The 25,142-nt window shown below is 51.6% G+C and overlaps 2 protein-coding genes across 2 annotated transcripts in view; both read right to left on the minus strand.

Moving 5' to 3' along the window:
• On the minus strand, positions 1–342 carry Ucn2 (urocortin 2). Its single transcript, XM_026383731.1, has one exon. It carries the CDS (start codon positions 340–342, stop codon positions 1–3), a length of 342 nt encoding a protein of 113 aa, XP_026239516.1.
• Positions 343–1,314: 972 nt separating this feature from the next.
• Col7a1 (collagen type VII alpha 1 chain) overlaps positions 1,315–25,142 on the minus strand; it is a 36,991-nt gene continuing 13,163 nt past the window's right edge. Inside the window, exons 25-119 of the mRNA XM_026383973.2 lie at positions 25,003–25,139; positions 24,603–24,729; positions 24,366–24,512; positions 24,106–24,278; positions 23,972–24,007; positions 23,862–23,888; positions 23,737–23,781; positions 23,604–23,666; positions 23,106–23,186; positions 22,978–23,013; positions 22,803–22,838; positions 22,566–22,637; positions 22,365–22,442; positions 22,124–22,150; positions 21,989–22,042; positions 21,810–21,872; positions 21,652–21,711; positions 21,496–21,531; positions 21,247–21,291; positions 21,133–21,168; positions 20,604–20,648; positions 20,476–20,511; positions 20,322–20,357; positions 19,929–19,961; positions 19,718–19,771; positions 19,581–19,640; positions 19,454–19,489; positions 19,269–19,349; positions 19,132–19,167; positions 18,923–18,967; positions 18,635–18,706; positions 18,359–18,403; positions 18,102–18,128; positions 17,873–17,902; positions 17,669–17,749; positions 17,559–17,594; positions 17,139–17,174; positions 16,972–17,052; positions 16,728–16,763; positions 16,271–16,333; positions 16,140–16,184; positions 15,101–15,136; positions 14,993–15,028; positions 14,786–14,881; positions 14,634–14,669; positions 14,511–14,546; positions 14,361–14,408; positions 14,003–14,038; positions 13,763–13,885; positions 13,484–13,684; positions 13,350–13,385; positions 13,215–13,268; positions 12,981–13,037; positions 12,862–12,906; positions 12,677–12,739; positions 12,440–12,484; positions 12,136–12,171; positions 11,984–12,019; positions 11,790–11,834; positions 11,585–11,617; positions 11,443–11,505; positions 11,287–11,322; positions 11,127–11,207; positions 10,922–10,990; positions 10,745–10,780; positions 10,626–10,667; positions 10,408–10,452; positions 10,276–10,320; positions 9,516–9,551; positions 9,373–9,432; positions 9,128–9,235; positions 8,277–8,348; positions 8,109–8,144; positions 7,822–7,881; positions 7,658–7,702; positions 7,389–7,424; positions 7,248–7,283; positions 7,112–7,168; positions 6,923–6,994; positions 6,408–6,479; positions 6,165–6,200; positions 5,630–5,710; positions 5,347–5,400; positions 5,219–5,272; positions 5,063–5,125; positions 4,614–4,676; positions 4,393–4,509; positions 4,017–4,094; positions 3,869–3,922; positions 3,660–3,708; positions 2,738–2,770; positions 2,525–2,614; positions 2,223–2,315; positions 1,935–2,132; positions 1,315–1,591 (exon numbers count right to left, since the gene is read on the minus strand). Coding sequence (XP_026239758.1) covers positions 1,575–1,591; positions 1,935–2,132; positions 2,223–2,315; positions 2,525–2,614; positions 2,738–2,770; positions 3,660–3,708; positions 3,869–3,922; positions 4,017–4,094; positions 4,393–4,509; positions 4,614–4,676; positions 5,063–5,125; positions 5,219–5,272; positions 5,347–5,400; positions 5,630–5,710; positions 6,165–6,200; positions 6,408–6,479; positions 6,923–6,994; positions 7,112–7,168; positions 7,248–7,283; positions 7,389–7,424; positions 7,658–7,702; positions 7,822–7,881; positions 8,109–8,144; positions 8,277–8,348; positions 9,128–9,235; positions 9,373–9,432; positions 9,516–9,551; positions 10,276–10,320; positions 10,408–10,452; positions 10,626–10,667; positions 10,745–10,780; positions 10,922–10,990; positions 11,127–11,207; positions 11,287–11,322; positions 11,443–11,505; positions 11,585–11,617; positions 11,790–11,834; positions 11,984–12,019; positions 12,136–12,171; positions 12,440–12,484; positions 12,677–12,739; positions 12,862–12,906; positions 12,981–13,037; positions 13,215–13,268; positions 13,350–13,385; positions 13,484–13,684; positions 13,763–13,885; positions 14,003–14,038; positions 14,361–14,408; positions 14,511–14,546; positions 14,634–14,669; positions 14,786–14,881; positions 14,993–15,028; positions 15,101–15,136; positions 16,140–16,184; positions 16,271–16,333; positions 16,728–16,763; positions 16,972–17,052; positions 17,139–17,174; positions 17,559–17,594; positions 17,669–17,749; positions 17,873–17,902; positions 18,102–18,128; positions 18,359–18,403; positions 18,635–18,706; positions 18,923–18,967; positions 19,132–19,167; positions 19,269–19,349; positions 19,454–19,489; positions 19,581–19,640; positions 19,718–19,771; positions 19,929–19,961; positions 20,322–20,357; positions 20,476–20,511; positions 20,604–20,648; positions 21,133–21,168; positions 21,247–21,291; positions 21,496–21,531; positions 21,652–21,711; positions 21,810–21,872; positions 21,989–22,042; positions 22,124–22,150; positions 22,365–22,442; positions 22,566–22,637; positions 22,803–22,838; positions 22,978–23,013; positions 23,106–23,186; positions 23,604–23,666; positions 23,737–23,781; positions 23,862–23,888; positions 23,972–24,007; positions 24,106–24,278; positions 24,366–24,512; positions 24,603–24,729; positions 25,003–25,139 — 5,678 coding nt within the window. The 3' untranslated portion in view covers positions 1,315–1,574. The remainder of the gene's footprint in view (positions 1,592–1,934; positions 2,133–2,222; positions 2,316–2,524; positions 2,615–2,737; positions 2,771–3,659; positions 3,709–3,868; positions 3,923–4,016; positions 4,095–4,392; positions 4,510–4,613; positions 4,677–5,062; positions 5,126–5,218; positions 5,273–5,346; positions 5,401–5,629; positions 5,711–6,164; positions 6,201–6,407; positions 6,480–6,922; positions 6,995–7,111; positions 7,169–7,247; positions 7,284–7,388; positions 7,425–7,657; positions 7,703–7,821; positions 7,882–8,108; positions 8,145–8,276; positions 8,349–9,127; positions 9,236–9,372; positions 9,433–9,515; positions 9,552–10,275; positions 10,321–10,407; positions 10,453–10,625; positions 10,668–10,744; positions 10,781–10,921; positions 10,991–11,126; positions 11,208–11,286; positions 11,323–11,442; positions 11,506–11,584; positions 11,618–11,789; positions 11,835–11,983; positions 12,020–12,135; positions 12,172–12,439; positions 12,485–12,676; positions 12,740–12,861; positions 12,907–12,980; positions 13,038–13,214; positions 13,269–13,349; positions 13,386–13,483; positions 13,685–13,762; positions 13,886–14,002; positions 14,039–14,360; positions 14,409–14,510; positions 14,547–14,633; positions 14,670–14,785; positions 14,882–14,992; positions 15,029–15,100; positions 15,137–16,139; positions 16,185–16,270; positions 16,334–16,727; positions 16,764–16,971; positions 17,053–17,138; positions 17,175–17,558; positions 17,595–17,668; positions 17,750–17,872; positions 17,903–18,101; positions 18,129–18,358; positions 18,404–18,634; positions 18,707–18,922; positions 18,968–19,131; positions 19,168–19,268; positions 19,350–19,453; positions 19,490–19,580; positions 19,641–19,717; positions 19,772–19,928; positions 19,962–20,321; positions 20,358–20,475; positions 20,512–20,603; positions 20,649–21,132; positions 21,169–21,246; positions 21,292–21,495; positions 21,532–21,651; positions 21,712–21,809; positions 21,873–21,988; positions 22,043–22,123; positions 22,151–22,364; positions 22,443–22,565; positions 22,638–22,802; positions 22,839–22,977; positions 23,014–23,105; positions 23,187–23,603; positions 23,667–23,736; positions 23,782–23,861; positions 23,889–23,971; positions 24,008–24,105; positions 24,279–24,365; positions 24,513–24,602; positions 24,730–25,002; positions 25,140–25,142) is intronic.

The following is a 25,142-nucleotide window of genomic DNA, read 5'->3' on the forward strand; positions in this document are numbered from 1 at the left end:
TTAGCGGCGGCCAATGTGAGCCAGGATGCGAGCATTGGTTGCAGCCTGCTCCCTGGAAGCCCTGGCCCGGGCCTGCTCCAGTAAAATCTGTAGGAGGCCAATGGGGACATCCAGTGAGAGGGAGATACGTGGTCCAAGGCGGGGTACAGGGCTTGAGTAGCTCCAGGCAGCTGAGGGACTTGTGGCAGTAGCTGAGGGGCTCTTCAAGGACACAGAGAAAGGAGTGGTCTGGGAATAGTTCTGAGGAAGAATCTGGAAGGCTGGGATAGGGGTCACTGAAACAACCATGACTCTGCCCAACATCAGGACCATCAGCACCAGCGGAGCCCACCTGGTCATCATGTGGTCAGGCTGTGAGGAGAAAACAGGCTCAGGGAAGGGGCTCTGTCAATATGGTTAACAGACAGAGACAGATGGCAAGAGCAGAGAGAGAGAGAGAGGAAGAGACAAAGAGACAGACAGGGAGGCCAGGCCAGGAACAGAGAGAAAGTCAGTCAGAGACAAAGATGAAGGGATGAGAAGAAAGCTAGAGTAAATCAAGACAGAGCTAAACAGAGAAGGGGGGCCCCCAGACAGAAAGATTGAAAAGAGGAATGAGAGAAATCAAAAATACAAAAGAGGGGGGAAAGGAGAAGGAAAGGGAGATGAATGAGATGAAGGCAGAGCAAAATAGGAGACTGGAAGAAAAGACAGAGACAGAAACCATCCAGAGACAGCATGATAGAAACAAATTCAGAGTCAGAAAAACAGACAGCTGATTTAAGAAGAAGTAGTAGGAATGGGAATCCTTGAGGCAGAGAAGCAGCTGGAGACCTCAGACCCTCCCAGGTCCAGATATCTCCATGAACTTAAACCCAAGGACCACTCAACCCCCAAGACCTCTCCCCACCCAACACCAGTCCTACCACTGACAGCTTCCTCTGGGGTAAGTTGCGATGTCTATGGCTGCTGGGGCTGGGATCAGGCGATGCTATCCTATGTTCTGACCCTCTGCTCCACTTCTGGGCCCATTTATCTCCACTAGCCCACTGTGGTGGGAGGTGGGTGTTTCCTGGCATGAGGCAGCCCCCACCTATGACTCATCCCCTCCTAGCAAGCAGTAAGGACACATCTTTATCTGCTTCTTTCTGAGGGTCACAGGAAAATGACCATGGCAGTGCAGCAGGACTTTGTATTCATGCAATACTGACTCCCCCAAGGGAAAATATGCCCCCCACAACATCACCCCCAAGAAGTCATAACAAGGACATTTTAAAACAGCAGCTTTAATGCCCCCCAGAATCAGCACCATGGCATCACAGGCTTGGGTCAAGGGGTGGGTCAGACGCAAGTCACATCCGCTCACTGCCCATAGCCACCCCCCATGGTGAGTCATCCACCAGGGAGGCAGGAGCCACAATGGGGGTTTGTCCATAGGGACAAAGGCTAGACCCACAGGACCAAGTCACTGAAATAATGGACATGCACACACACACACACACGCTCATGTGCACAGAGGTCTCTAGCACCAAGGGGAGGGACAGCAGGACCTGTTGAGATCCAGATTCTTCCAGGGGACACTAAACAGCAGCTCATCAACTCTGGGCAGCACCTGGGTGTGGCAGGTTAGAGACTGTCTTCAGCCCCTGACCTCCTTACACAGTATGCAGACCACAGAGAAACATGGCAAAACATCTTCTGGTGGGATAGGGAGTGGTGTGGGGACCAGAAGCCTAGCAGTAGGTGGGGCCCTGACTCAGAGAAGAACCCATACTCAGGTCTTTAAAGAAGGGAACATGGAGAGGGACCATAATGGGAATTCTACAGTTGAGATTCTGTATTCAGTTCTTTCATCTGGGGGGTCCATCTCAGGTCCCCCAGTCTGAGGGAGCTTCTCACTCATGACCTTGACCCTCAGGGCCCAGTTCCCTGCTGAGGTGGGGCTAAGCCTCTACCTGTTTTCTGGCTCTGGATCACGTGAGGCAGGCAGCGGCGTTCACAGGCTTCACGAGTTCCAAAACGGTTGGCATTCCCTCCACAGCCACCATAGACAAAGGGGTGACAGGCCTTTGTCCTGCCTGGCACAGCCCGATGGTACCAGCGCAGGGTGAAGGCAGTACAGGAGCCCTCATCCAGAGGCAGGGAGCAGGGGTCTGGGTTCAATGGGGATCAGTGAGAGGCCAGCAGGGAATGGCTCCACCTGCCCTTACCTGAACCCCTCTAGGCACATCCCTCATTCTCACCATCACCATCCCAAGGAACCTCAAGGTCCTGGTATTCCTCCACAGAATACTCAGAGTATTCTGAGAACTCGTCATCTTCAGGGGGCACTTGGTCTACAGCACAGTAGGATATACCATGAGGGAGAAGCTGCTGGCCCTGGGGTAGTGTGGGCAGCACTAATCTCCCCCTGTGCGCATAAGGGTATCCATGTATACGCCCTGCATGTGGACCCTATGTGCATGGCATGTGCTCTGCATGCATGAGCACCTAGATACATGTCCATGTCCCATCCATACATGCCCCATGGTCCAGTCATTCTCACCTTCCTCTTCTACATGGGAGACACGGAGTACAGGCACTGGCCTGTGCATCTGGGTGCCAGCTGTGTCTGCAGCATAACTAGGGAGGGGTCCTGGAGCAAAGAACAAGTGATGACATGTGGGGTCATCATGAGCGGCCATACCAGCCACTCCCCAGGTGATAGACAGGGCAGGACCTAGGGTGAAGAAAGTTCTAGGCACAGAAAACTACTCACGTGATCCAGATGCAATAAACTGTCCCTGGCAGGCTGAAAAGGGCAGAAAGAGACAATGATAAAGGGAGAAAGAGACAAAAGAAAGATGGGAAGACACACACAAACACACACACATATACACACACACAGAGGGAGATTGAGATATACAGAGAAACAGCAGGAGAGATAGTGATAGAAGGACCAATAGAGAGAATGATAGGTAGAAGGATAGAGAGAAGGAGGCAAAGAGAGAGAGAGTGAAAAGAAGGAGAAAGAGGAAGAAAGATAAGGAGAAGTAGACAGGAATGAGAAATTGGGAAAAGGTCAACAAAGGGCAAGAATAGAGGGAGACAGAAACAGGTAGGCATAGACAATAAATGTAGTTGCAAAAAAAAAAGAGGAAAAAGTACAAACAAAAGAATTAATCAAAAAATTACAGAGCTGGGGTTGTGGCTCAGTGGTAGAGCGCTCGCCTCACACATGCGAGACCCTGGGTTCGATCCTCAGCACCACATAAAAATAAATAAGTGAAATAAAGGTATTGTGTCCAACTACAACTAAAAAAATAAATATTAAAAAAAATTACAAAGAGAAAGAGAGGAAGAGCAGAGCTTCACTCTGATGTTCCCAAATTCATCGCTGCCTGACTTGTGTCAGAGCCAGTGGGACCAGCTCTGCTCTCTCCTCTATTCCCTCCACACATGGCGACTCTGAAATCCTCAACTTTGTGGCTACCTACATCTGCTGTGCATCTCTCATCATTGAGAGAATTTCTGTCAGCATCCTGTCCTACAGTATGTGTGCCCTTCTGAATATCTATCCATCTCAACTCATCTCTTTGACACTTGCCTCCTATAAGTATTAGGGACCTATCAGCCCCTATCTAGGTATTCTGGGACAGAGTGGGACAGGGTACCAGAGACTCCAGGCTAGGCTCACTCACCACAATGCTGATTCATCTCCTGACGCACAAAGCCCCGAATGTCATCCTCCTGGAGACAAGACCACAAGGAACCATGAAGAACCCATGAATCACAGAAGTGACATCAGGCACATAATGCAGGGGTCAAAAAGAGTCAGGAGCCTAGGGTCCAGGGGCTCAGGGTGTTAGGTGTGTAGACAGAGCCCTAGCCCACATACACCCACACTTACTGTCAATGCAGCTTCTCCCTTCTCTCCACGGGGACCAATGGGCCCTGGCCGCCCCTATGTGCAACAGATAAGAATAGGCTGTGACCTCAGGTTCAGGGACATCAGGGTCACCCCAATCTTTTACCTTGAGCCTAGAAATCCCACTTACCTGCTCTCCTCTCTCACCAGGGGTCCCAGGAGCCCCAGGGGCCCCCACCACACTCTCTCCAGGGGGACCTCGCTCACCCTGCCAGACACAAGGATCAAGTGAGCAAGACCAGAGTTGGTAAGGGTCAGAAAACAGGCAAATTTGGGATCACAGCTTCAGATGTTGGGGCAAGGAGACTGGGGAATGGGTTGCAAAGTCAGAAGTCAGAGAGGTAGGAAATGTAGGGAGGGTTAAAAATGTAGCTCAGAGGTAGGGTACTTGCCTAATATATGTGAAGCCCTGGATTCAATCCCTAGCACCACTCCCCCATACCAAAAACAAAAGGGTAGGGAGGTTCAGAGCTTAGGAGTCAGAGAATTCAGTCAAGAACTCTTACTTTCTGACCCTGAAGTCCTTCAGGGCCTTTGGGACCAACACCACCAGGTGGCCCTGGGGGACCACTAGCACCATCATTGCCCCTAGGACCTGGAAAGCCCACAATTCCTGGGGATCCCTGAAGAGAGATGGGATAGGGTCAGTAATAAAAATCTTGAAAGATGAACTCACTCCCAAAGAGCATGCTCTCCTCAGTTTACCATGATCTTGACCTTGACTTACCCGCTCTCCTTTCTCACCCTGGTCACCCTTGGGTCCTAACTGTCCATCAAAGCCTCGGTCACCCTGGGAACAGAAGAAACATAAGAGACACTTTGCCTTGATCTCCCTCAGATCCTGAACCTCCCCAAACTCCCATGAGTCCCCAGGCTCAATGCTTACAACCTTCCATGATCTGAGCATCTGTGACTACCAGCTGTGATCCCTATGACACCAACCCCTCTATAACCCACCACCCTGATATACATGAACCTCTGCTCCATGTTTCACCTTTTCATCTTAACTCTCCACTGTGATCCTTGCCCATCCTGAAATCTCATGACTAGCCCCACACCATCCCCCAACACCTAAACCCTCTACAACCTTCCTTGACCTTAAACCCTCATCACCCTATTGTAGCTTTCCTTGCCCCATCCTGACTCCCCATCATGACCACTCAAGAGATCCTGTACCTTGGGACCAATCAGGCCCTCTTTGCCAGGAGCCCCAGACTGGCCTGGCACACCAGGCTCCCCCTGGAGAAAAGAAAATAGAGCTTAGACCCTGGCCCAGCCGTATCCCACCTGGCCCACCTGGTCCTCCTCATTCTGGGTGTTCCTCATACTCACCATCTCTCCTTTTCGTCCTACCAGCCCTGGACGGCCAGGAAGACCAGCTTCTCCCTACAGGCATCAGGTTTGGGGTCAGTCTTGGGTACCAGATATCATGGTCCCCACACTCACTTTTACCTCTGTACCTTGTCTCCCTTCTCTCCATCAAGGCCACAGGCTCCCTTCATCCCCCGTTCACCCTAAGGGCAAAAAGCAGGTGAGAAAGAAACTTCCAGGTACTTCACCATATGAGCTCTTCACCCCAAAACTAACTCCCCCAACAGAGTTTAGATATTCCAACATCTGACCTAACACCCAACATTCATCCCTGGACACCCTAACATCTGACCTCAGCTTCCTCACCCTCCAGTATCCAGCCTTCCTGACAAGAAGAACAGAACAAAACAAAAAACCTGATCCCCTTCCCACCTTGATGCCCCTGGGGCCCATGAAGCCAGTATCTCCTTTGTCTCCTCGGAAACCAGGTGCTCCATCCTTTCCTGGGGCTCCCTGGGGTGGGGGTAAGGTGTAGACATGAGGTCAAAGGAAATTAGTGAAGAGTTGCAGCAGGGAACACCATAAGGTGACAATCACTGTGGAGGCCAGCAGCATGGGAAGGGAAAAATTTGGCATGGGGAAGAGTCACTTTGGGCAGGCAAAACCATCATAGGGGATTACTATGGAGGCAGGTCCCCTGGGCAACAGGAAGACATCTTTTTTTTTTATAATTTTAATATTTATTTTTAGTTTTCGGCGGACACAACATCTTTGTTTGTATATGGTGCTGAGGATTTAACCCGGGCCGCACACATGCCAGGCAAGCGCGCTACAGCTTGAGCCACATCCCCAGCCCCAGGAAGACATCTTGAGACATTGGTCACCATAAGGTCAAAAGCTACATGAGTGAGACCACCATGGAGATGGAGTTCCCACAGGAGGTCTCTGTGGGAGTGGAAGCACTTACCGGGTCACCAGGGATCCCTGCAACACCAGGCTCACCCTACAGGAAACATTATGGGAGAAACCTTCAATGTGACCCTTCTTCATGCTGGCCTATCTGTTGCAGCTACTTGGCACCCCTGAGGCCAGAAATCTTGTGTTAACACTCATGTGGCCACCAGCGAGGGAACGAGGATCCCTACAACACTTAGGAGACACCCAGGGACAGGTGTGCGTAATGTGTGTTTGACTCTAGTGCAAAGTTTACCTTAGGTCCTATGAGTCCTCGAGCTCCCGTTGACCCAGTGGAGCCCTTGTCACCAGGCTCCCCCTTGGTGCCCTGTGGGAGGGACCAGGAGAGGAACAGTCAGGACCATACCAGGCTGGAGGATGACTGGCGCCTCCAAGTTAGGGCAGGGTTTCTCAGTGTCGCTCCCACTGACCCCAGTGGCTCCCTCCCTTCTACCCAGGATTCAACAACTCATTTATTGATCTGGGACCCCAGACTCCTGCCTTTCCCTCTTACGCTAGGCCCTTAATCCCATCTGGACTACCCTAATACCCAAGGAGCCCGCTTTTAGGAACTTCATAGAGCCACAGTCTACCCAACTTCTTACATTAAGGCCCTAAGCCCTCCCTCTATCCCCATTCTCTCAAGTCACTACAGCCTACAGAAGCCCTGCCCCTAATCCCCAGAAAGACCCCTCCTACACTCACAGACCCACTATGGAATCCCCATACCCTTCAGGGATCCATACAGTATACCCACCCTCTTCCCTGTACCTTGTCACCAGGGTTTCCATTGTCTCCCCGAGGTCCTTTGTCACCATCTATGCCCTGAGGCCCTCGTTCACCCTGGGTCAGAAATTAGAAATGAGGGTCAGAGCTTGAGACCTTTGAGCTTTTTATCGCCACAGGATTCTCTGTCACACTAAGGAAAACCCAATCTGCACAGGAACAAGACTCACTCACCATGTCCCCCTTGGCACCCCGTGGCCCTGGAGGCCCCACGATCACAGCTGAGTCACCCTGAGAAGGCAGAGAGTAGTTAACAGAGTCAAGAGCACCCCAATCTCTTGCTCTTCCCATCCCCCATGCCCACACTCACCTTGTCACCCTTTAGCCCTGCAGTTCCAGCATCACCCTATTGGGTAAAACAATGTGAATCTCATTCAAGCTGAGGAGCCTTTAGTCCTGAATTATATGCCCCACCTCACTCACCACAGGGGCATTTTACCCACATTCTTACCTTCTCTCCTCTGTCCCCCCGGATGCCTGGGGGCCCCTACATGAAGGAAGATGACCATAAGCTATGAGGATTTGAGGGGACTAGTGAGGAGACAGCTCAGGGACAGGCAAAGAGAGAGGGACAGAGCGGGGGATGAAGGAAACAGAGAGCTAGAGCAGACAAGGAGAATTAGAAGGCTGGGGTGGACTGCAGAGAGTATCCCAAGGGCATATAGGGGACAGTCAGGGTACTGAAGTCATACTCCTGGCATTTTCCCCAAAGGAACCCACCATGAGTCCTCGGGGTCCCTCCTGACCAGGGTGGCCGTCTTCACCCTGGATGGTGACATTAAGTTAATTGACTCAGGGGTTGGAAATTCAAGGCAAGAGTGGTCATGAAGGAGTCATTGTCTGCCTCTCTGGCAGTGGGCCTGGCTATGAGAAGACATACATACCCGGATACCTGGCTCGCCACGCTCGCCTCGGGGCCCAGGAAGCCCTGCTCCAGGGTCTCCCTGAAGATCAACAGAATATCCTGGATAAGTGAGGGGACTCAGTGGGGGACAGAGGGCCATGGGAGATTAGTGGAGGTTGGAGGTTGGAGGTGACTAGAGCATAGGAAAAAGAAGATGACCATAAGCTATGAGGATTTGAGGGGACTAGTGAGGAGACAGCTTGGGGACAGGCAAAGAGAGAGGGACAAAGAATAAGCACACTAAAGCCAAGGTAGCATTCCACCTACCTTGTCTCCTTTCAGTCCAGAGGCTCCAGGCACTCCCTGTGGGTCAGAATAAGGTAAAGGTCCTATGGTCCTTAAAGCCCACACATACCCAGCCCTACAGTGTGGTCTATCCCCATTATAAGTTCTCATGTGGACAGACTCATGGGGCATTGGGGCACTTCTACTCACCGCTGACCCTGGTGGTCCAGGTGGTCCCAAGGGGCCTGGGGGACCTTCTCTTCCTGGGAGGCCTGCCAGACCCTACAGGAAAACGGGGCAAGAAAGGCAGAAAGTAACTTAAGAACCTTCTTTCTCTTCTTCTCAAGTGAGGAGCCCCTAAGACAGGGTTTGGTTTCCCTCCTCCTCACCCACCACTAGATTTAGAAGTCTTGAAGTCATCAAGTCATGGAATGGAACCACTATATGACCCAGGTATCAATCCCTAGGTTTATACCCAAAGGACTTAAAAGCAGCATACTACAGTGATGCAGTGACTTCAATGTTTATAGCAGCTCAATTCACAAAGCTGACCTATAAAACCAACCTAGATGCCCTTCCACAGATGAATGGATAAAGAAAATGTGGTACATATACACAATGAAATATTACTAAGCCTTAAAGAATAATTGAAATTATGGCATTTGCATGTAAATGGATGGAAGTAGAGAATATCATGCTAAGTGAAATAAGCCAATCTCAAAAAACCAAAGGCCAAATATTTTTTTCTGATAAGCAGATGTTGATCCATGGTGACAGGGAGGGGAAGGATAGAATGAAAGAACTTTGGATTGTGCAGAGGGGAGTAAAGGGAGGGGTGGGGTGGTAGGGATGGGAAAAACAGTAGAATGAGACAGACATTATTACCCTATATACATGTATGATTATACTTTTGATGTGACTCAGCACCATTACAGCCAGAAGAATGAGAAGTTATGCTCCATTTGTGTACAATGTGTCAAATGCATTCCACTGTCATGTATAATTAATTAGAATTTTTTAAAAATTAGTCATCAAGCCCCCATGTGTTCCCAGCCACTCACCCGTTCTCCACTGGGGCCTGGCTGGCCTATCTCTCCTCGAGGGCCTGTCTGACCAGGAAACCCAACAACACCAGGAGCACCAGGATTACCAGGAGGGCCCAGGTCTCCCTGAAGGAGAGAGAGCAAATGGAGAAGGGGTTATATGGGACACCTTTCTGGGACTAGTCCTAGAATTCCTTCTTTCTCCCACCTCCAGAGGCTACCTTGCCCACTGTCCCTGCCACTGTGATTGGATACTGACTTACCTTCATACCTGGAGGACCAGTTGGCCCAGGAAGCCCTTGGACCCCAATTCCTGGGTCACCCTTTGAGGGAAAGACAGGTCATATCAGGATCATGGGGTCTCAGGATCATGACCCCCAGCAGGGATCCTTCTGGGTAAATATACCTTGTTTCCTTTAAGTCCTGGAGCCCCTTTTTGACCCTGAAAAAAAAAAAAAAGTAAACAGCACTTGAAAGGGTAGGAATATACAAACCAAACTTAGACATGGGCCAAAAACATTCCCAGGGGAGCTCAGATATGATCATGAACCCACGGAAACTCAGGATTATAACTAAGGCTTGGCTTACAGAAGTCCAGACATTGCCATGGGTTCATGAGTACATAAACTGAAGTTCAGATGTGGACCACAGATACGTGGGAGTTCAGGCATGACCAAAGGCACATGGAGCTCACACACGAGTGCAGACATAAAAGAATACAGATGTGGAACTCAGACAGGAACTCTACTGTGTCTACTCCCAGGAAGCTTAGATGTGACCACAAATGTGTACTCAGACAGATGGGGGTGGGAGACAGGATTATAAACACAGGTCCAAGGAAAGGCTGGCAAGAACTCAGCTATGTCCTGAGACTTAGATCAGATAGGAGCACACACATGTGGGCTCAGACATGGTAAGGAATAAAAGACAAAGAATAAGCACACTAAAGCCAAGCTGGGACAGCCTCACAAACTCAGAAGTTTGAGTATGGAAGCTAAGAGTATGTGACCCCAAGGTGCCCCAAGAAGCAGGCTCCTGAAGTCATCAAGCCCCTCAAGCCAGATCCAGGGATTCAGATATATGCACTGGCCTAAGAATGATCCCACATGTCCACAGTTATACTCAAGCCAAGCTTGGACCTGCCAGACCCCAGACCCCAGACTCACATCTTCCCCAGGGTCTCCAGGTTCTCCTGCACGGCCGGCTTCACCCTGCACAGAAGTGGTGGTGAGGTCTAGGGCCACTCAGCCTTATGCCTCCCTGCCCAACATTCAGACCCTAAGACCAGGTCCACTCACCTTCTCACCCCTTGGCCCTGGCAGTCCTCGATCACCTTTGGCCCCCTGTAGACACAAGGATAAGAAAGCAACTCAGGCATTAGTTACAGATAGATGAGACTCAAGGAAGGAGGCACAAGCAAGATGTCAAATGTGGGGCATATTATATAAGTTGAGGGTCATGAGGGTGGGTAAACTATGGGTCAAAGACCCCTTGCTATCAGAGGTGCCACACTTACCGGTTCACCCACCAGGTCTCCAGCAAGGCCTCCCGGGGCTCCCTGATGAAGAAGAGGTGTCAGTGGGGTTCCTTGGCATGCCTTCTTGGTCCTCCCTTCCAGGACCCTAGTACACTCACCTTCTCTCCCTTTGCTCCAGGGGGTCCAACTACCATCTGTGGGAAATACCCAGTGAGTTGCCTAGCCACCCATCCTCCACAACCCTACCCTGCCATCATGAATGGAATGTGGAAACTGAGGCTTGGGGTGAAGCAGAGGAGTTGGTGCAATAGGTAGAGGTCAGGGTCAAAGGTCACCTGTCCAGGGGTCCCCATGGGTCCAGGTTCTCCTTTAGGTCCAACAGGGCCAGGCAGACCTGGCGATCCCTGGAACAGAGCAGTAAGCGTAACTCAGAGCCTCTCCACCATTCTGTTCCTACTGCCCCACTCCTCATATCCAAGCACACAGCTGGGCACAGGGCCCTATGATAAGCCTGCTATGAGCAACCCCCAGAACACATACTGGTACACCAGGGCTTCCTCTGTCTCCATCCTTTCCACTGGCACCATCACGACCTGGGGGTCCTGGCTTCCCTGTCTCCCCCTGAGAGGGAGGAACTTAGTTAGGGGCCTGATGGTTGACCCCTGACCCCTGAAATCAGACCCTTACCTCTATGACTTACCACTTGTCCAGGCAAACCTGGTGACCCCTGAGGACCCTGAGGGGAAACAAATATGGGGATGGATGACACAGGGCAAAAGACAAAGGAAGACATGGGAGAACATAGAACCCAGTATGTAGGAACACAGTATCCCTGAAAGAGCCACAGATCACTCACCACAAGGCCTGAAGGGCCAGGGGGGCCAGGAAGTCCCACAGCTCCAGTAGGTCCAGGCAGGCCCTAGAGGAAGAAAAAGTTCAAGGAAGTGCCACTTCCACCCATTTCCCTGTGACCTTACCCTATGAGTTGGGTCACTCACCCGTCCTGGGGGTCCTGTCTCTCCAGGCTCTCCCTGCAAAAGACCCAAAAAGCATATGAACAGAGCCCACAGAGGAACTCCTGGTGCTTAGCATAATCACCAGGAATGATACTCCAGAAGCTAGCAGAGCTTATTCTGGGTGTAGACAAGGCTTGAAGGATCCCCCTCCTCCACCATCCACATACTCCCACATACCTATACTCACCTTCAGTCCAGAAGGTCCTTGGGGTCCAGCAGGGCCAGCAAGACCCTAGAGAAAAGTGTCAAGGCAGGGAACAGGGATTAACATTGTTTGCCTGGGTTCAGGGATTCCCATAAACAAGGTGTGGTTCAACAGCAGACTGATGCCTATCCTATCCCTCCCATACTCCCACCATTTAGTGCTCCCCCATCACTCACTGGGACACCAGGCGGTCCAGGGTCTCCATGGCCACCCTGTTAGAAACAGTCAGATGAAGAAAGCCAGCCCCACCCCACCAGGGAAACTAGGCAGAACTGTTCATGGGGTTGGGCACAGGATGGGGCAGAAAAGTAAAGAATTCAGTACTCACTGCTGGGCCAGGGGCCCCCCTCGGACCCTGCAAACCCTGCATAGAGAAGAAGATAATGAGCCTCAATCAAGGCCTCACTTGGGCCATTCCCACCCCCTGGGGATCTTTGCTTAGAGGCCCATTTCCATGCCCCCACCCTCCCAGAGACAGATCACTGTGTATTCACAAACTGCCCTTCAGATAGCACACATGGTCCTGTGTGTACATGCGCGCATGTGCATGTACATGTACACACACACACACACACACACACACACACAGCAGAATACCAGAGTCTGCGCAAGCTGCTCTTGCCACCACTCACCAGCTTTCCTTCAGGCCCAGCTACACCACGCTCTCCTGGTAGACCCTAAAGAGAAAAGGTCTAAGGCTACACTGTTCTTGTGCCCTGACCTCAGCTTCTCCCTGAATCCATCACTCCCTATGCAGCCAGAAGCAGGAGCCAAATAGTCCAGGTAGTGCTGACTCCAACTTTGAATATAGGACAAAACATGTAAGAGCCCATTCTTTCATACAAGTGGTCCATGGGGCAAGGACTTACTGGGTTGCCATCATGACCTCTCTGACCAGGTTCTCCCCGATCTCCCTTGATGCCTGGCACACCCTGCAAGCATAATATCATGTCCTGAACCCCCAGTCCCTGCCATGTGCCCATGTACATACACAATACCACCCCTAGTATGCCACATAAAGGAGGGGGAAATACAGTGTGATAGAAGACCTCACCCTGTCTCCTTTGGGGCCTCGGTCACCATCGCTGCCTGGCTCTCCCTGTGGGGATGTGAAGTCAAGTCAGTTCTTATAGACTTTGCAAATGGGGGTCCCCAGGCTGATCCCACACTGACCTTGGCACCCTTGAGTCCAGGGGGCCCTTGTTCTCTGGTGAGTCCATCTATAGTCACCTACAAGCACAAGGTTACAGGGGAGAGAAAGACATAGAAGTGTCATGATGGGTCACAGGATCACAGAAGGTTATAAAGTCAGAGACACCACATGGATTTCTGGGGCCCAAGCTAAGGGTGGCCTCCTGGTCACCAGTCACAACAGTCACAGGCCTTGGGCAGGGCTGAGGTAATCACCTTGGGACCAGGAGGACCAGGGGGTCCAGGGAGGCCAGGGAGGCCATCTCTGCCCTGCAGAAAAGAAGAAAATGGGGAGGTTTTGCCAGCACATGCTCCAGGAAGCTCTACCTCACAGGGCCCCATCTGGCTTACCTGCTCTCCACGTTCTCCTTTCTCTCCCCGTTCTCCCTGAAGTGCAAACAGCAGGTTGAGGGTTATGTCCATGAGAATCCAACACCCCCCTCAACCCCACACCCCTGGCCCTCCCAGACAGTCCCCAGGCTCACCCTCTCTCCTGGCCTTCCTGCCTCCCCCTCACCCCCAGCCCGACCTGGGAGCCCAGGAATTCCAGGTTTTCCAGGCTCCCCGGCAAGGCCAGGAGGTCCAGGGGGGCCTCTCTCCCCAAGGGCCAGGCCAGGTGGCCCCTGAGGGCCAGGGTCTCCACGATCTCCCTTTAGCCCTCGTTCTCCAGGAAAACCAATGGAGCCCTGGAGGAGCAGAAGATGAATGCTGGTGGGTGTACAACTATGCTTCCCACAGGGCATACATACTAAGCCACCACTTACCTCCTTGCCTGGGGGACCCCGCTCGCCTGGGTCCCCTTTAGGGCCACGGCGCCGTTCAGTCATAGGCAGGAAGCCACCAGAACTCTCATCCCAAGACTCCACAATCTCCCGCAAGGCAGATGTCTAAGGGTTAAGAGGAGCAGGGCCCGTAACTGCCACCACCTACCCCTTGGGCCTTGTGGGCACTACTTGCAGCATGAGACCCCCACCTGTTCCCACCCCAGCCCCTAAACAGCTTACCTTGATGCCAACAGTTTCCAGAAATCGCTCCACATTCTAGGAATACAAGGTTGGTGAGGGACTACACACAGAAAAGAAGCTCCTGCCTCCTGCTTCATACTGCCCCCACAAAGAGCCTCCTCTTGTCCTGGCCTCTTGCCAAGCATATTTTCAGTCTTATTGAGACCCACTTGGGGCCCCTCTCTGGCATGTCCCCATTGCCCAGGTTCCCTTGAGTATAAATTATAAAAATCCCAATGGGGCAGGGGACAAAGCACAGAGAACCTGTGGAGCCTCATAGCAAGGGGAAGAAGATGGAAAGGTTGTCATTATGGGCATGCAAATGAGTGTTAAGGGCCAGGTCCCAAAGTCAGCTCACCGGGACACTCCCAGGTTCTCCTCTCAGGCCACGCTCTCCAGGCAGGCCCTGGAGGGATCAAGAGACAGGCTGCTAGGATCCAGTTTATGAGGCATGTGTGAATATGTGGCTCTATAGCTACTTAGGCAAATGAAAAAGGTGGGGCCTCACCTGTTCCCCTTTGGATCCAGTCTCCCCACGATCACCCTGAAAACAAAGAATGATTAGGTGAGGAAAATGTCCCCCAATCTGATCAGGTCCTCACCATACCTACTACCCAACTCACACACTCACCTTGAGGCCGACACTTCCTGGGACACCAGGAAAACCCTAAGATATGACAGAATACAAAAGGAACACATAGGATCATGGCATCCTGGGAGGTATCTCAAGAAACATAATGGCCTCTGTTTCTCCCAAGTTCCAGAACTACTCTGAACACTCACCTGGCCAGGAGGGCCCACCTGCCCTGGAAGACCTGGAGGGCCCTGGAGCCCAGGGATACCAGGAGCTCCACGTTCACCCTTGGGGCCCTCATGACCCTGTGAAGGATGCAGTCAGCATCAGAACACTGAGGTCCCAGGAAAGAATGGAGTCATATCTCACAGAGTCAGGATGTAAGATCAGAGGTTACAGAAAATTCCAGCACTTACTTCTCTCCCTGGGGAGCCTGAATCTCCCTTCTCTCCCTAAGGAAGACAGGGGTTTTTCAGACATGGCCCAATCCAAAGCCACAGGAGACCCCAGGGGAGGGGCTTTACCTTCCTCCCATCTTCTCCAGGGTCCCCAGGTTCTCCCTGTGGGCAGAGGACTCATATTAGCTCAAATAATCACCAGTATCTGGAGACAACACACTGTCTTGGCAGATTTCAGATGACTATGACTGTCTGTGCCTCTACTTCCAATGGCTGTTTTTGTCTTGAAGTGTGGCCTGGACCCAACTGAGTAAGCCACTGCAAGACTAAGGGTGACCTGCATGGGCCTGCTCACCTTCATGTCCCCCAGCCTGATCAGTCCCTCACCATACCCCCTACCCAACACACACTCTTTTCTGGCTTTTAAGATGACACTCCACTATGCATCTGGTTTGGTGATAATCCACGTGACCCAGTAGTGTATGCATCCATGTATATCTTAACAGGTGTATCCATGAGTCTCTGTGTCACAGAAGTGATTTTGTGACTCACTCTGTCTGCACATCTTGGCCCATGTCTGCACTTGGGCATGGGCTTATACATGTATAACTGGGTCCCCAGTGCCTTGAGAACCATGTGTCTTGGCATCTGTCTACAAGTCTTATATTTCAATGTGTATGATCAAATGTATGTGGATGACTATGGATATAAATGTATGTATCAGCAAATATGTCAAATGACAGAGTCAAGGGTATGTGTTTTACTAGGTCTCAATGTAAGTCCACATGTAGTCCTAAGTCCATTTCTTAACATATATCTGAGTCCAGGTGAAAGTGTCTATATATGAATATGTCCCTATATGTCACTGAATAAGGCTTCATGCCAGCATGTCTATACCTGTCAATTTGTGTCTGGTTCTTTGTCTATGCCCATGGCTATGGGTTACCTTGGACCCAAGTTGATACATTCATCTATGAAGTTGCCGTATGTGCACTTAGAACTGTGTTACAGGATATGTCTTCACACCTTGGCTAGGTTTTCAGGGGTTGGTAGGTGTCTACATGTGTTAGCACATATGCTTCATGAAGTTGTCTGCATATTTGGGCTATGTGCATGTGCTGGGGTTCCTTAGCAGGTTTTGCCCTGGCTGTCTGGACACACTCACATTTTTCCCATTCAGGCCAGGTTTGCCATCCTCGCCTGGCTTTCCCTGTGGAAAGAGATCATCTATCAGATGTCAGGGCTCAGGAGAGGATAGGAAGTAGGCAAAAGGACAGCATGAAGGCCTGGACTTACCAGTGCTCCAGGGGGTCCTGGGGGACCAGGTGGGCCTTGTTCTCCTCGGAGGCCAGGAAGTCCCTAAAAAAATCTTGGTTAGGTTTGAGAGGGCCTCAGATATACCTAGAGACACACCCCCATGGACTGAAGGATACACTAAAATCCTACTCCAGTGTAGAAACACCAAGGATTGGGAGGTCCCTTTGGGATCCTATGGGTTAAGGGCACTCCTGCTGCTGAGACTCCCAAGAAAATAATCCCCCAAAGCTAGAGGACCTATTAAGATCCTCAAGGCAAAGAAGATCAGAAAGGGGGACTCTATTAAAACCTTCAGGCCAGGGACTCAGACCCCTCCCAAGGAGAAGGAAGAACCAACTGCCTTCACTCTTACTGATGCTATGATTATGATGGACCTGGCTGTGGTTCATGCTGGACCCCTGAGCCACCCTCCACCCCAAAATTTCCCCTCACTTACATCTCTCCCTGGGTCCCCAGCTTTTCCTGCAGCACCCTGGGGAAAGACTCAAAGTCAGGATCATGGGGTCAGGGGCCCTGTCCACCAACAGGGCACCAATTTCTATGAACTCAAAGCCTGCATGTCAGTAGCATGCCCATCCTCAAACTTCAAGGCCAAGACCAGCCAGATGAGACACAGGTTTTGGGCCCTCTTAGGAGGAGGTACAGGAAGGGGATGACCAGCAGTGACTACCATGACTCACATGCAGCCCAGGGGGACCAGGAGCTCCTGGTTTCCCATCCAGCCCATTCCGGCCATCCAGTCCAGAGGGGCCCCGGTCACCCTGAGGAAAAGAGAGTGGTAAGAAGCATCCAAGACTGATATGGATCTTGGAGTCAGGCACACCTCCCCAAAACTATACTCTCTCACCTTTTCTCCTGTTGGGCCTCGGACACCTGGGTCCCCCTAGAGGGAACAAGGTCATATAAGAAGTAAGGACAAGGGTTGGGGTTGGCTCAGTGGTAGAGCACTTGCCTAGCATTGTGAGGAATGGGATTCGATCCTCAGCACCACATAAAAACAAATAAATAGAAAAAAGGCATTGTGTCCATCTACAACTAAAAATATTTTTTTTAAAAAAGAGGTAAGGACAAGGGCTGGGACTGAAGCCCAGTGGAAGAGAGTTTGCCTAGCATGTGTGAAGCACTAGGTTTGATCCTTAGCACTGCATTAAAAAATAAATAAATAAACAAAATAAAGGCATGCTGTCCACCTACAACTACAAAGAAATTTTTAAAAAGATGTAAAGACAAGATGAGTTTGAGGCTGCCCTCAAAATTTAGCACTCACCTGTGGACCCTGGGGACCCCGAGGCCCATCAATGCCCTGCGGAGAGAGGGAAAAAGAATCAGAGCATGCTTCCCCAGGGCAGCCCCCACCAAAGGACCAACCACACTCACCCTCTCCCCAGGAGCTCCAGGTGGCCCAGGATCACCCTTCGGTCCTTGAGGACCCTCCTGGCCACGGTCCCCAGGCTCTCCCTGTGGCAGAGACAAGCTTGCTAAGGAACTAGTCCTTGAATCACAAAGATAAAAGATATCATGTGGGGTACTGAGATCCTTTATAGACTCATAGCTTCACTCTACCCCACAGACCCCCAGTACCTTCTCTCTGGCTCCAAGTTCTATGTCCACCTGTGGACAGTGAGAAGAATGCTTCAATGAGGGGAAACAGGAGTTAGAGAGGGACAATGGGGTTAGTAGGGACTGAGGGTCAATGGAAGTGTCGGGGGGGGGGCATAGAGGAAATAGAAAAGGTAACAAGACACAGTATGAAGTCAACAGGGGCAGGTACAGGAGATAACAAAAAAAACAAACGCAGCTCAGTGCCTACCGGCCTTCCAGAAGGTCCTGGGGGACCCTGGAAAAGGAAATGATCATAGTGAACAAGAGCCCTGAGGTCCCAGGGCATGGTTCAGGTTTGCCCCAGGTTCAACTCTGCACCCAAATTCCTTGAAGAAATACCCCAGTACTAACTCCCAGAAAGTCATCAGCGACCTCCAGGCTCCTGGCACAGATTCTGACTAATAAATTGGCAATGGCACCCGGGAAATTTTCATCCCACCTGAGCCCAGGGCCAGCACAACTCACCGGCTCCCCACGGTCACCCTTGGGTCCAGATGGTCCAGGGCTGCCCTGCAGAGAGCCAGAATGTCAGGGTCACTTGGGGAAGGTAGTAATTTGGAGGAACCTTGAGGACTCATGGAGTTCTGGTGGCCACTGGGGGATTGTGATAAGGGGTCACAGAAAGTAAAGATCATAAGGGTTAACATTGCAATGTTGGAGCAGCAGAATCAGGTGCTAGAGACTGGATGGTTGATGGGTTAAGGTTGAGGTCAGGGTAAGGTGTCAAAGGCTGAGACTCACGTTTCGTCCATCCTCTCCAGGATCTCCTTGGTCTCCCTTCTCACCCACAGGACCTCGGGGTCCAGGTGCCCCCTGAGAAAAACAGCTGGTCTGAGACAAACCTTCATAATATTTTGCATCTTCCCCCAAGAGTCCCTATACTGCCCCAGGTTTTCCCATCACCACTTTCCATTGCCACATTCTCCTTAAAGGGTCTCTTATCACCCTCCATCACCCTCAGTGCTCCCTATCACCTTCATGCCATAGATTCTCCCATTAGCCCTCCTACTTCTCCCTGCTAAGACTCACCCGAAGGCCACGCTCACCAGCTTTTCCAGGCAAACCTGGTTCACCCTGGTGACAGAGAGAAAAGTGGAAGTGGAATTGGGGAAAAGAGTTCTTGGGCACCAACTGGACAGAAGGCAGGGAATAGGTTGGATGACCTGACAGAGTCCCCAGGCCTTGGGATCATAGTTCAAGGGTAAAGGATCAGAAAACACAGTAGGGAGAAATCTTACCGGGGGACCTTCATCACCTTTCTCTCCAACTTCACCCTGTGAGACATGAAAGTCAGCCCCAATCCAAGACCCCTAGTGATGCTGGCAAATTCCTTTTCCCCGTATCTTCCATGGCTCCCCCAACTCCAGCCTCTTACATCTCGTCCTCGGAGGCCAATAGGTCCAGGAGGGCCAGGCCGCCCAGAGTCTCCCTTCTCTCCAGGAGGACCTGAGTCACCCTATAGGGAGACAAGAGTGAGGTGATGAAGAATGTATGCAGCAGACAGCCTTTAAAGAAGTGACCCCAGAAACCTTGAGGGTACCCAAGAACATAGATACTCACTGGAGGTCCTGCTCTTCCAGTGAGACCAATGGGACCCTGAGGATGTGGGAAGGGGGACAAAACTTAGTGTTCTCAGGTACCACCTCTTCTCCCTTTGTCACACACCCCCATCCCCACATTTATTCACCCGGTCTCCACGATCTCCCTTGGGGCCAGGGTCTCCAGGAAGAACCAACCCTGGTGGACCCTGTGGGTGGAAAGATCAGAAGTCAGTAGGGTACACTCTTCACCTGACCCACCCCTAAATACTTTCCCTTCTCTCACCTGTTCCCCTTTTACTCCAGCAGCTCCTTTGGGTCCAGTAGGCCCCATATCTCCCTGAAAGTAACAAAGACCATCAGTGTTGGTCCCAGAGTCCAGGTATCTCTACAATCCAACAATCATGCTTCAACTCTTGTGACCTTCAGGTAGGCCCAGAGTCCTATGACCTTGACATCAACCATGTAACAACCTCCCCTCCCCTCACCAGATGTACCTTTTCTCCTTTGGCTCCCACACCAGTAGGTCCCTAAAAACAAACAGTATAGATATTACTTGACCCCACCTGGAGTTCAAAGGATCAAAATCTTGATTGGAATGGGTTTATATAACTGGAAATCATAGAGCAGTCTTTGCCCAGAGGTCTCAGGGTCACCACTGAGAGCAGGGGGGTTATACAAAATGGGATAACACAAAGTTTGTGACCAGTATGGTGGTTAAAGGTTCAGAGGATCACAATCAGGAGTCTGGAAGCAGGTTATAGCATAAAAAAAGTCACAGACTTCTGAGCCTGCCCAGGAATCCAGGGTTATAGAGTCACATAGTATTGTTTATAGGTCACTGCTCCAGGGATGTGCTGGGCTCAAAACCCCATCCTTCCCACACTCACCACTACTACAGGGTCCCCAGGGCGACCAGGCTCTCCCTGAGAAGAGAGTATAGGGGCAGGGACAGGTTAGAGATCTACCTAAGAACCCAAGTTTCCAGTGTCCCACCTGCCACATCCTGATGCCAGGAGGTACAACACCCAGCCCACAACTCACCTTCTCTCCACGGCGGCCAGTGGGTCCTGGTGGTCCCTGTATGTGAAGAAAATATGAACTCAAGTGGAAAGTAGGAGGGGAAGACCACACAAAAGTCCCACACCTCATCCCACCAGCCATAGACTCACTTCAGGACCCTCAGCTCCAGGACGTCCAGCAATCCCAGGCAGTCCCTGGGGAAGAGGAATAGAATTGCTGCTCCAGGTAGTGGGGTGGGGAGCAAGGGGATCATGAGTAAACAGTGGGTAGAGACTGGGGGTCAGAACTGAAGAGGGGTTGTTGAGAACTGAGATTTAGGTAGCAGGAACCAAACTTGGCTGGAGGGCAGAGACCAGGTCATAAAAGTCGAGGTCAGTACAGTAAGGTCAGAAGGTTAAAATTCAGGTCCCTGGGTTTGAGGACTAGAGTCTGCATTAGTGGGGATTAAGAATTGGGTAAAGGGGCTGGGGATATAGCTCAGTTGGTAGAGTGCTTGCCTTGCATGCACAAGGCCCTGGGTTCACTCCCCAGCACCAAAAAACAAAACAAACAAACAAGAATCAGGTAAAGATGGGTGGATGACAGGATCAGCAGACATCAAGGGAAAGAAGTCAGAATCAGGAGGGGGCACAGAGTTCATAGGTAAGTTGGCACTGGCACTGAGGTCAGTGGGCTTACCTGGGGTCCCACTGGGCCAGGAAGTCCCCGTTCACCCTGATGGAATAGAAGAGGTATCAGAGCTAAGTCTGATCCCAGATCGTCATTGGCCCAAGAGTCCCAGACTGCACTTACTTTTTCTCCAGTCTCACCCTGGATCCCTGTCAGTCCCCGGTCACCCTGGGAAGAGAGAGGATGGAAGAGGGGCCTTGACTGGTGAAACCAAACAAGGTGTTATAAACTCCAACTATCCCCCCTTCTCTAAAACCACATCCTCCAACCTGGACAGAACCCCTATCTCCTGGTCTTCCAGCCTCCCCTAACACCATGGGAGGCTCAGAGTATCACTCTTCACTCCTGAAGAGTACTAGTACTAGTACTCACTTTGGGGCCAGTGACTCCAGGAGGTCCCTGCAAGCCCTGGAAAAGATGAAATTGGCAATTCAAAGATTAAAGTTTGGGCAAAAGGAAAGAGTAGGAGTTAATGGTTGAAGGTGGGGTCATACCTACCACATTCAGAATTCCCAATCCCTAACTCACCGGCTCACCCGGGGTCCCAGGTTGTCCTGGGAGGCCTGGGGCTCCATCCTCACAGTCACCCTGTCAGAGAAACACATGTTAGGAAGACACAGGGAAGCCCTGAGCCCACACCCAGCCTCTTGCCTTTGAACTAAGATACCAAGAGGCAAGTTTCCTACCTTTTCTCCTTTCTTTCCAGGGGGACCAACTGGGCCTTGGGGTCCAGGGTTTCCAGGAAGACCCTAGGAGGAACGCATAAACATATTAATCTAGGAACAAATCCCAGGCCCAGCAGAGCCCCCAGTTTCTACCCAAATCCCTGAGCAGGTTCCCCAGTAGAGCATCAAGGTTCCCTCACCGGCAGTCCAGGTTCCCCAGATGCCATGCTACCAGTACCTGGTCCAGGGGGACCCTGGGAGAGAACAGCAAGTCAGCGGATGGCCAGAGGAATCCATCTCCAAGCCGCCACCTGCATGTCTTATACCTAACTTACCCGTTCCCCACGATCACCTTTGTCACCCTGGAAAACAGATTATGACCCCATGAATCTGTACCATACCTCCTTCCCCAAGACACCAGATAGACAAGAGTCATAGTGAGTAGATTATAAGAATCACATGGGAACTGAGGAGTCATGACATGGGTGGGGGTCAAAAGGTCAGAACAATCAGTAGGTGTTGTAGGTTTCAGTGGAGTCATCGGGTCTTTGAATCACATGGGGGTCATGCTATTACCTTCACAGCTGTTCCAGGAAAGCCAGGGGGACCACGGGGTCCTGGATCTCCCAAAGGGCCACGAGGTCCAGGAGGGCCCTAATGAAGAGACAAAGTATAAGGTGCAAACCCCACAAATCTTACTCTCTTACACACAAATCTTACACATTAGTTCCACACTGCAGATCACCTGCTCCCTCCCACATAATCCCTGGGACTTACCGAAGGTCCAGGGTCCCCTTTCTTTCCAGGAAGCCCTAGTCTGTCTACTCCAGTGACTTGCCCAGGCTCTCCCTACAGGGACAGAGAGCAGTAGGCAGGGTAGTGAAGGTTCAAGGTGGAAGAAAATTCTAAAGGTACCCCAGCTATTCCTTACCACACCTCAGGCCTGGCCCAAGATTGCCTGCAGCAACCTCTTCTTCCCTAGGACAACTTGACCCTCATTCCCCCTTCACCTACCGGCTCCCCCTTCGGGCCTCGAGGTCCTCGCTCTCCCTAAGGACAAAACAGAGCAGACAGTGGTGCTTTAGGCTCAGGTGAATCTCAGGGTGGCCCCATGGGCCAACAACACCCCAGCCCAGCCTCCCCATCCTGTAGAAAGAACCTGGGAAAGCAAAGAAGGGAAGGCACTTACCGGTTCCCCACGAGGGCCAGGCCAACCTGGGGAGCCCTGTAAATGGAGGCAAGAGTCAAAACAGTGAGAACCACCCACTCACTCAAGCATTTGTCCTACCAAGGCCTGAAAGGGCAAAGTTTTCTCACCTTCAGGCCAGGGCTTCCAGGAGTTCCAGGAGTCCCAGGGTGACCAGGGTTGCCTGGAGGCCCATCTGCACCAGGGAAGCCCTAAGGAGGCAAAGAGATCAGAAGAGGAAAGGACCCCCTCTCCAAAGCCCTGCTTTGCTGAAGGAGCCCCAGTCCATCAACCAGGGATTCCCACCCCATAGTCCTCCTAGTATTGTCAGGGGTGGAGCCAAAGGACAGAGAATGGCCCCTCTGAACTGAACAGCATGATAAGGCAGAAAGTATTCCCTGCCTCTGGGACCCATAACTGCTACCTGGAGCCTCTCGAGAGGATCTCATGGCCTCTCTGACCCCTCCACTTCAGAGTTTCCACCAAGTCTTTGATGTAGTTTATAATCTCCACTTAGGCTTCTAGGAATACTCTGCGGTCCTAATTCTACTTCCTCTTTCTTCCTTCTAAAACCCCTGAGAACACTAGGAAGAGCAACCTGGGGGACACCCCATGGTCTTCTCACTCACCCTTTCACCCTTTCCAACAGTACTTCCAGGAGGGCCTTGGGGGCCAGGAGCACCAGTCCTGCCCTGAGAGGGGAGAGTAGGTAAGGAGGTAGTAAGCCAGTCAGGACAGGGACAGGTGTGGAGAGGCACTCACCGGGGGACCGGAGGGGCCAGGAGGCCCAGCTTGTCCTTTCAGGCCCTAGGAAGAGTGATCATGCTGTCAGTTCTCCTTGCTCCACTGATGCCCAACCCATTGTATACTCCCACAAGGCCACTCACCATCATTCCAGGTTCCCCTTTCTGGCCCTGGGAAAAGACATATCAGCGAGAATCAGCATGACTAGCCTCAGATGTGGCCTTTACCCACTCACTCACGTCTGGACACTTACCTTTGGACAATAAACGGAGCAAGGCTCTGGCCGTGGCTATGAACACAAGATCTCTTTAAGTCCATTTGATCCTTTCAAGAGCCCCAGATCCCCTCTTCTATACCACCTAGCACCCCCAGAGGCCTCTTCCAAACCTGAGTGGCTGAGGCTGCTTGACACAGGGCTATTGCCAGATCACTGACTGCCCGGTTCAGACTTGGACCATCATCCACAGCAAAGAAGTTCTGCACAGGGTCCACGCCTGGCACCAAGCGACGTAGCTGTTCTGGGTCAGCTCCAGCCAAGCCCAACATCATCACCTTGAGCCCTAAAGAGGGGTCCAGTAGCCTGCATGATGTCCCCTCTGGGGCCATCCCTGTTCCCAGATCTCATTCCCCTCAACCCAATTCCTCACCAGCAGACTGGGCCTCGCGGATAGGACTGAATATGTCACCTCTCAATGGCTCATCCACTAACAGAACCATAACCCCAGGCACTTGTTGTCGGCGCCCAGGAGCATCTGGTGCCAACAGATGTCTGTGAGCTGTGACCACAGCTGTGCCTGGGAGGAAAGACATGGTAGAATTGGGAGGTGGGAAACCAAGCTCCTAATAGGGAATCCCAAGGAGTCCATGCTCACTGCAGTCCTCACCCAAGTTGTTCCCACTTGGGTCCATGTAGGGGATGTCACGGATCTTCTGCAAGATGATGCCAAGGTCATGGGAACTATTCAGTGGGAATAGTAGGGAGGGCCGGTGACTGTAGGATAGCAGGCCAACCTGGGGTAGAGGGAGATACAGAGCCTGGGGGGATGACAAAGCAGTGATGGGAACATATAGAGCCTAGAGAAACAGAGTGGGGATGACTAAACTTAAATTTCTTATTAGGAGGTCAGTAATGATAATAGAATAGGGAGCCAACCAGCAGGTGAGATCTGGAGCCTGGGAGAAAGACTGGACCTGTGGTGGGGTAGAGAGATGGTGACTAGTGTGGAGCCTGGGATGAGCAGAGAGGTGGGGGGACATATGGTCTGACTGCCTTTAGGGTCAAACCTGGGTAGCCTGTGGCCCAAGAGGCCCAAGTGCCGACACCAACTGCTCCAGGACCTGCCTAGCAGCCTCTGCACGGTGAGCATTGTCTCTAGTAGCATGTAACAGGAACACCACATCCACTGGGCCATGGGAACACACTG

The sequence above is a fragment of the Urocitellus parryii genome, chromosome 2, assembly GCF_045843805.1.
Source record: "Urocitellus parryii isolate mUroPar1 chromosome 2, mUroPar1.hap1, whole genome shotgun sequence".
NCBI lineage: Eukaryota > Metazoa > Chordata > Mammalia > Rodentia > Sciuridae > Urocitellus > Urocitellus parryii.

Excerpts from the sequence above, each read along its gene's own strand:
- Ucn2 (XM_026383731.1), bottom strand. The coding sequence starts at position 342 with ATGATGACCAGGTGGGCTCCGCTGGTGCTGATGGTCCTGATGTTGGGC.